Source organism: Chiloscyllium plagiosum, chromosome 32, assembly GCF_004010195.1.
Source record: "Chiloscyllium plagiosum isolate BGI_BamShark_2017 chromosome 32, ASM401019v2, whole genome shotgun sequence".
Lineage (NCBI taxonomy): Eukaryota > Metazoa > Chordata > Chondrichthyes > Orectolobiformes > Hemiscylliidae > Chiloscyllium > Chiloscyllium plagiosum.
In genome coordinates this window covers 37,914,470-37,923,543 of record NC_057741.1, presented here as the reverse complement: position 1 = coordinate 37,923,543, position 9,074 = coordinate 37,914,470, and the positions used below count along the sequence as shown (strand labels likewise).

General features: G+C 42.9%; 1 protein-coding gene across 3 annotated transcripts in view; it reads left to right on the top strand.

The window, feature by feature from the left end:
* The first annotated feature begins 451 nt into the window (after nt 1-451).
* LOC122539510 (alcohol dehydrogenase class-3) overlaps nt 452-9,074 on the top strand; it is a 22,940-nt gene continuing 14,317 nt past the window's right edge. For 2 of the 3 annotated variants that reach the window (XM_043674453.1, XM_043674451.1), the window contains exons 1-3: nt 452-556; nt 1,556-1,657; nt 7,021-7,162. In XM_043674453.1, coding sequence (XP_043530388.1) covers nt 536-556; nt 1,556-1,657; nt 7,021-7,162 — 265 coding nt within the window. In that variant the 5' untranslated portion in view covers nt 452-535. Of the gene's footprint in view, nt 557-658; nt 806-1,555; nt 1,658-7,020; nt 7,163-9,074 lie in introns of those variants that run through there. The other variant, XM_043674452.1, reaches the window with a different exon arrangement.

Here is a 9,074-nt window from a genome sequence, read left to right as displayed (position 1 = left end):
GAGATACATGCCAGCCTGATACTAAAGGCTACCTTTTCGACATGCACTTTTGTCCCTGCAGGACATGTTTTTTTTATATCCCTACGATCGTAATCCAAAAATTACTGGGGAGTGGGGGGAAGATGGGAGGGGGGAGGTCCTTCTTGTGAATCTATGGAATTCCTTGTCCAGGGAAATAGTTGACGCTCCTTCAGTAATTGCTTTTAAAGCTAATGTAGATACTTTTTTTTGAAAAATAAAGGAATTAAGCGATATGGTGAAAACGCCAGTTAAGTGAAGCTGAGTGCACGAAAAGATTACCCATGATCTTATTGAGTGTGGAGCAGGCTCGAAGAGCTGGATAGCCCCAGATCTCAATATGGGGGGGGGGGTCACACCAGAGACCGACCGCGTCACAAACGGCGTTCCTCCAATCAGAGGGTGAAAGGCAATGATTGACATTGAATCAGACCAGTCTAGATGAGGGCCAGCCCCTTTCTCTCTGACGCATCGCTTTTGCGAGATCGGTGACAGGAGAGGTTTGGGTGTAGGAAGCATGGCGGGGACTGAGGGCAAGGTAAAGGGGAGAGAGTGATAATAAATCTCTAACTGTGCTAGAAAGGGAGCGAGAGAGTGAGTTAAAATTCAGACTGTGTTAGAGAGAGAGAGAGAGCATGAGCAGCTGGCCTGAGGGTAACTCTGCAATGTATCTCTTCAGTGAGGTTACAGGTTATGGTGCAACATTGTAGCCTCGGGACATCGAGTGACAAATTACAGCAATTCAGGACGTGTCCTCTTGCAAGAGGACTGGCACTTAGTTATGGATGTAAGGCATTTATGGAAGTTTTGAGGTTGCTTGTTGGGGAGATTTTCAAAACCACGACAGCCGCCACAGACAGAGCTTCCTGCTCGGAAGAGAAAAGGGAACAATGGGAGGGCACGGTTTTAAAGTAGTTTGCCAAAGAAGCAAATACAAGGTCAGAAAGCCAGCCTTGCTCAAACGGCATGTGATTTGAGGGAATGCAGTGCCTGGAGTAGATGTTTTCGAGATATTCAGGATTTGAATAAAACCAAATTGGAGAATCAATGCAGACCCGATGGGCTGAATGGCCTCCTCCTGCATCTTTTTCTGTTCTGTAATTATCTGTTGTAGTTAAACCATTTGGCAACAGTAGCTATATCAAAATCTTGGAACTCCCTTTTGAACAGTAGTGTGGGTGTTGACTGCAGCGATTTCAGAAGTTTGTTAACCACCAGGGCTTTCCAACATGAAAATAGGGATGTGCAATAAATGTGCCCTCACCAGATGCATTATGAACTGTGAATGAACACAGATTGAGAAGTAAAGGAAGAGTAAAATCAGGTTTTTTTCTTTATTAGAATTGGTGCCTGTGAAGCTTTTTGCACTATATCTTCAATGTGGGAGGACACAGGATAATGAAATTTCATTTCTATTTTGTTTTTCATCAAGGTGTCCCAGAGATGTCCACAGCTGAGACATTAATTTTGAAGTGCTGTTGCCTGCCTACTTCCAGCAGTCGCTGAAGTTAATTGGTAATTGATTCTATTTTAACAGGTTATCAAATGTAAAGCTGCTGTTGCTTGGGAAGCAGGAAAACCTCTTAGCATTGAGGATGTGGAAGTTGCACCCCCAAAAGCCCATGAAGTTCGGATTAAGGTACAGAGTAAAATGGAACTAATTAAAAACATATTTAAATTTTTTTAACAGTTATCTGGTGAATTTTTTAGCTTTATTTTGTAACTTGCATTTCCAGCTTTTAAGAGAATTTAGTATCCTGTGTTTTTGTGCACAATAGTTTTGTTAAGGTTGTACATTCTGATGGAGCAAATGAAAAGAAGAAATTTGTTCTGGGTTATGATCGTTTGATAGAAACATGGCTCAGGGATGGACAGGACTGGCAGCTTAATGTTCCAGGATACAAATGCAACAAGAAGGACAGAAAGGGAGGCAAGAGAGGAGGGGGAGTGGCGTTTTTGCTAAGGGATAGCATTACAGCTGTACTGAAGGAGGATATCCCCGGAAATACATCTAAGGAAGATATTTGGGTGGAACTGAGAAATAAGAAAGGGATGATCGCCTTTATTGGGATTGTATTTTAGACCCCATAATAGTCAGAGGGAAATTGAGAAACAAACTTGTAAGGAGATCTCAGCTACCTGTAAGAATAATAGGGTGGTTATGGTAGGGGATTTTAACTTTCCAAACATAGTGAGTGTGTGTTAAGGGTTTAGATGGAGAGGAATTTGTTAAGCATGTACAAGAAAATTTTCTGATTCAGTATGTGGATGTACCTACTACAGAAGGTGCAAAACTTGACCTACTCTTGGGAAATAAGGCAGGGCAGGGATTCCTGATGAAGGGCTTTTGCCCGAAACATCGATTTTGCTGAAGCTCCTCGATGCTGCCTGAACTGCTGTGCTCTTCCAGCACCATTGATCCAGAATCCGGTGACTGAGGTGTCAGTGGGGGAGCACATTGGGGCCAGTGACCATAATTCTATTAGATTTAAAATAGTGATGGAAAAGGATAGACCAGATCTAAAAGTTGAAGTTCTAAATTGTAGCATGACCTATATTGACCGTATTAGGCAAGAACTTTCAAAAGCTGATTGGGAGCAGATGTTCACAGGTAAAGGGATGGCTGGAAAATGGAAGCCTTCAGAAATAAAATAATGAGTCAGAGATGGTATATTCCTGTGACAGGCACGATTGGTAGGCATAGAGAATGCTGGAGGACTAAAGAAATTGAGGGTTTGGGTAAAAAAATAAGGAAGTATGTGTCAGGTATATACAAGATAGATAAGTGAGTCCTTAGAGTATAAAGGCAGTAGGAGTATACTTAAGAGAGAAATCGGGAGGACAAAAAGGGGATATGAGATAGCTTTGGCAAATAGTTAGGGAGACTCCAATGGGTTTTTACAAATACATTAAGGACAAAAGGGTAACTAGGGAGAGAATATGCTCAAAGATCAACAAGGTGGCCTTTGTGTGGAGCCGCAGGAGATGGGGGAGATACTAAATAAGTATTTTGCATCAGTATTGACTGTGGAAAAGGACTTGAAAGATATAGAATGTAGGGAAATGGATGGTGACATCTTGAAAAATGTACATATTACAGAGGAGGAAGTACTGGATATTTTGAAACACATAAAAGTGGATAAATCCCCAGGACCTGATCAGCTGTACCCTCTAACTCTAAGGGAAGCTAGGGAAGTAATTGCTGGGCCTCTTGCTGAGACATTTGTATCATCGATAGTCACAGATGAGGTGCTGGAAGACTGGAGGATGGCTAATATGGTGCCATTGTTTAAGAAGGGTGATAAGGACAAGCCAGGGAACTACAGACCGGTGAGTCTGACTTCGGTGTTGGGCAGGTTGTTGGAGGGAATCTTGAGGGACAGGATGTACATGAATTTGGAAAGGCAAGGACTGATTAGGAATAGGCAACATGGCTTTGTGCGGGGGAAATCATGTCTCACAAACTTGATTGAGTTTTTTGAAGAAGTAACAAAAAGGATTGATGAGGGCAGAGCGGTAGATGTGATCTATATGGACTTCAGTAAGATGTTTGACAAGGTTCCCCACGGGAGACTGGTTAGCAAGGTTAGATCTAATGGGACACACACAACTATACATTTGCATACAGAACTGGCTCAAAGGTAGAAGACAGAGGGTAGTAGTGGTGGTGGTGGAGGGTTATTTTTCAGACTGGAGGCTGGTGACCAGTGGTGTGCCACAAGCATCGGTGCTGGGCCCTCTACTTTTTGTCATTTATATAAATGATTTGGATGCGAGCATAAGAGGTACAGTTAGTAAGTTTGCAGATGACACCAAAATTGGCGGTGTACTGGACAGCAAAGAAGGTTATCTCTGATTACAGTAGGATCTTGATCAGATGAGCCAGTGGGCTGAGGAGTGGCAGATGGAGTTTAATTTAGATAAATGCGAGATGCTGCATTTTTGGGAAATCAAATCTTAGCAGGTCTTATACACTGAATAGTTAGGTCCTAGGGAGTGTTGCTGAACAAAGAGACCTTGGAGTGCAGGTTCATTGTTCCTTGAAAGTTGAGTCACAGGTCGATAGGATAATGAAGAAGGCATTTGGTATGCTTTCCTTTATTGATCAGAGTATCGGGTACAGGTGTTAGGAAGTCCTGTTGCGGCTGTACAGGAATTGATTAGGCCACCTTTTGGAATACTGCACACAATTCTGGTCTCCTTCCTATCGGAAGGATATTGTGAAACTTGAAAGGGTTCAGGAAAGATTTACAAGGATGTTGCCAGGGCTGGAGGATTTGAGCTATAAGGAGAGGTTGAATAGGTTGGGGCTGTTCTCCCTGGAGTGTCAGAGGCTGAGGGGTGACCTTATAGAGGCTGATAAAATCGAGGGGCATAGGGGATAGAGTAAATAGACAAGGTCATTTCCCTGTGATGGGGGAGTTCAGAACTAGAGGGCATAGGGTTAAGGTGAGAGGGGAAGGATATAAAAGAGACCTCAGGGGAATTTTTTTCACATAGAGGGTGGTGCATGTGGTGGGAATGAACTGCCAGAGGAAGTGGTGGATGCTGATACAATTGCAACATTTAAAAGGCATTTGGATGGTTATATTAAAAGAAAGGGTTTGGAGGGATATGGACCGGGTGCTGGCAGGTGGGACTAGATTAGGTTGGGATAATTGGTCGGCATGGACAGGTTGGACCGAAGGGTCTATTTCTGTGCTGTATGTCTCTATGACTATGACTATGACTATAACTATAACTATAAAGGGGGTGGAGGCAGATGAAATAATAGCTGTCAGAGGAATTGATTTTATATATGCTAATGGTAGAAGAGCAAAGTACTGTAGATGCTGGAAATCTGATTTCAGAACAGAGTGGTCAGGAAATTGGCTCAAACTATTTAGGAAAGCACGGCAATACTCAAGTTCTGCTCTTTCAGGGACCATTACAATACAGTCAGTTCTGCTATAATGTGTGTTTCTTTAACACAAATTGGTTTTAACGTGAACGGAGAATTTAGACTGTTATTTGTAGAATGCGAACTTTCCTTACCTTCTATTGGCTATGATGCAATTCCAGCCCCATCAATTTAAATGGTGCGGCTATTGCGCGATTTTCTTATGAGAACAGAACTGTTGCTTTATCAGAACCGACTGTAGTTAAAGATTTCATCAAACTACTCAAAATCCCGAACTTCTATCCTGATGGACTCAAATTAATAAAAGGCACTAACCAGGTTTCTTTACTTAACAAGTAACACTTATAACAAAGAAATCAGTTCTAAACACACACAGGCAACTAATGTGAATTATCGACGTTTAACTCTCAAGCTGTACACCTTTCACAAGAGCACAGGCATGCGCACAGTTGCAAAAAGTAGGGGAACACAGTACGGTAGCACCAGTCCACAGCATCGATGAAGTGTCTCTTTTACTTCTAAGTCCTTCTGATCTCCAATCTCCTTAACTCTGGATTCATTTAGTTCTTTGCAGTTCACACACCAGCAGTCACCTTCCAAAAGCCAATCAGAGAGCTGTTGTCACTCTGATGCCTCCTGACCTCCACAACTGGTCCTAATTTAAAACCAATGAAGCTTGCCTGTGTGCAAAGCTTCTAACCACGCACCCACTGGGTCACTGGGTCTCATTAAACATCTTCCTGACTACTTGAATGTAGCAACAGTGTCAAGATAATGCTCAGTGAATTCCAGCAACTTGTTTAAAAAGTGCAGCAGTTCCTTCCACCATTCTCACCTATGCTTTCCATTTTAATATGCCATCCAAAGTTTTAAAAGAAGTGTGACCTTTGTGATATTTAGGTCAGGCAACATACGTGGAGGGACAGGAAGAGAACTAGTGGTTCATTTCGATGACCTTTCATCTGTTCTGACTAGTAACTGCAAATGGGAAGTTCAGCAGAAATTTCCTTGTCCGGAGAATGGTGAAGTTGTGGAGCTTGCAACAGGGAGTTCAACACATGAGGGAGAAAGGAATACAGAGGACCTTCTATTATCTGAACGAGGTGGCAGGCAGTATTTTGTTCAGATAATTGATTATTTGGATAATTGTTTAATGCCTCTCCTCTGGGACTCAGAAGTTTCCTTTTTCCTTGCTCCCTCTCTCTGTCTCTGGGTTTGTTTCTGAGCAGACACACACTTGTGTGTAAGGGACCTGCAGCACTGCTGAAGTGTCAGCGAGCAGTTGCTCAGTCTGCTCCCTGTTCAGGAGACTAGGCAGCAGCTCATTGCGTGCGAAACCCTGCCCCCTGCACGCGCGCGCGCATACACACACCAGGGGGCATCCGGACTAGACACCAGCAGTAAGACGGCTGCTGTCGTTTGGGATGAGTCTCCAAATAGCGCACACCACACCCACGCTCACAACATTGTATTGCAACTTTTTGACAGGTTCCACCTTTGCCCTGTACAGGACAATGTTGGAGAGATTATCTGGGGGGGGGTTTAGGGTACACCCCTGTGTAGAACTCCAGGGAAAGTGTGGGGTGGGGGGGCAGCGAGAGAGAGGGCAGGCGGACAGTCATTTGGAGACGGTGCCTGGGCTCCCATCCATGTCCAGGACTGTTCTCAGTAGCATTTCAGTAAGCCAAATTCATTTTTAATCATTGTGAATAAAAGAGACGATCAGTGTTGGCAACACCTCTTTGATGTAATGTTATTATCGGGAACTTGAGATCGTCTTTGGATAATCCAAGATCCGGATAATTGAGGTTCCTCTATCCAAGAGTATGGTGATGGAATGAAACGATGAGGAAGAGGAGGAAGACTTATTTGGAGCATGAATGGAGTGTGGACCTGTTGAGCTAAATGACTTAATTCTTTGTAAGTTCAATTAAGGCTAATTCTATTTCTTCCAAAGATGACGACACTTTGGATTCCTATCTGATGCTTAAAGTAAGATGATATCTGAGAAAGCAAATTGCTGCAGTTATATTGGACTTGCTTTTAAACTGTGCGTGTAGTCCATTTGTTTGTCTAACAGTGTTACACTGTTTGCCCATCAGATTACTGCCACTGCTGTCTGCCATACAGATGCCTACACCTTGAGTGGCTCCGATTCGGAGGGAGTGTTCCCTGTTATCCTTGGACATGAAGGAGCTGGCATAGTGGAGAGTGTTGGAGAGGGAGTGACTTGTGTCAAAGCAGGTAAAGGAATGATGTATGAGGGTGCAAATTAATCTTTGAATTTATCTAAGAAGATTGATTTAGCCTTTATTAAGTACAGTTGGGTTAAATTGTTAGGTGAAGGTGTAATACTAAGGTTAATGTTAGTAGATATTACAAATTCCCCACCCATAGACCCTGCCTGCTTCATCCATGAACTGAGCCACATCTGACCAGAGACATGTATCTGTTTGAATAATGTTTGGATCTTGCAGCACAGGAGGAGGCCATACAGCCTCTTGCCCATATGTCAGCTCCACATCCACAAAATGATTTATTTCTGTGTACTTATCAAATTTTCTTTTGAAAATTACGATTGAATTTCCTTTAACCTCCTATTTTCACCACTCCTTTCAGATAAAAATAATGACTGCAGATGCTGGAAACCAGATTCTGGATTAGTGGTGCTGGAAAAGCACAGTAGTTCAGGCAGCATCCGAGGAGCAGTAAAATCGACGTTTTGGGCAAAAACCCTTCCTGATGAAGGGCTTTTGCCTGAAACGTCGATTTTACTGCTCTTCGGATACTGCCTGAACTGCTGTGCTTTTCCAGTACCACTAATCCAGAACCACTCCTTTCAGGTCAGTCCATATCATAACTCATCTGTCCCTTTTTAAATGTGTCTTCTGGTGACTGACCTTCATGCCAGTGGGAAATGTTAAACCTTATTTGTTTTATTAAAACGCTTATAAATTTTGAAGATCTCTATTAAATGCTTTCTATGTCTCCCCCAATGCCAAATTGTTTTGTAAGGAGAATAGCCCCATTTACTTCAGTGTTTCTGTGAAGTTGCCCTATACTCAGTCAATCTCATCCAACACCCATCTATCCCACAGAGGACAGAGGCTTAGAATTGGCTAACCCACCCGGTGGATAGATGATTTTCGAAAGGGGGTGCAGTAATCTCTATCAGTTTAACACATTTTGTTCACTGGTGATGTGAACAAGTTTGCTTAGGTCAGGAATTTGAAAAAAATTAAACTGCAAGTGAAAGAAACATAGAAACAGAAGCAGCAGTAGATTTTTCAATCTTTCAAGCCTGCTCTGATGTTTAATATGATCATAGCTGATCAGCTAACTCCATCTTTGGTTTTCACTTTGTCCCCATGTCCTATGATCCCATTATTCCGAAGAACTATATCCATCTCCTTGGAAACCATTCCATGTTTTGGCCTCAACCACTTTCTGTGGTAGAGAATTCCTCAAGCTCTCCACTCTCCCAGGGCAAAGACATTTCTCTTCCTGTCAGTCATAAATGGCCTACCCTATATCTTTGACCCCTAGTTCTGGACTCAGCAGTCACTGGGAACACCCTGCATTTACTTTGTCTAGTCATAGAGATGTACAGCATGGAAGCAGACCCTGCAGTCCAGCTCATCCATGCCGACCAGATAACCTAAACCAATAAACTCTTGTCATGTTTACAAGCACTTGGCCCATGTTCTTGTAAACCTCTCCTATTCATATACCCATCCAGATGCCTTTTAAATGTTGTAATTGTACCAGCCTCCTCCACTTCCTCTGGCAGCTCATTCCATACACACACCACCCTCTGCGTAAAACAGTTGTCCTTTAGGTCCCTTTTATATCTTTTCCCCTCTCACCTTAAACCTATGCCCTCTAGTTCTGGACTCCCCCACCCCAGGGAAAAGACTTTGTCTATTTATCCTATCCATGTCCCTGATGTCCCTGATAAACCTCTATACAGTCATCCCTCAGCCTCTGACTGTTAGAAGCTTATGGTTTCTGACATCCCACCCTTCATTCTTCAAAACTCCAGTGAATACAGACCTACCTGATCTAATCTCTCTTCACGTGTCAGTCCTCTTAGAACATAGAACAATACAGTGCAAAACAGGCCCTTCAGGCCTTGAAGTTGCACCAACCTGTGAAC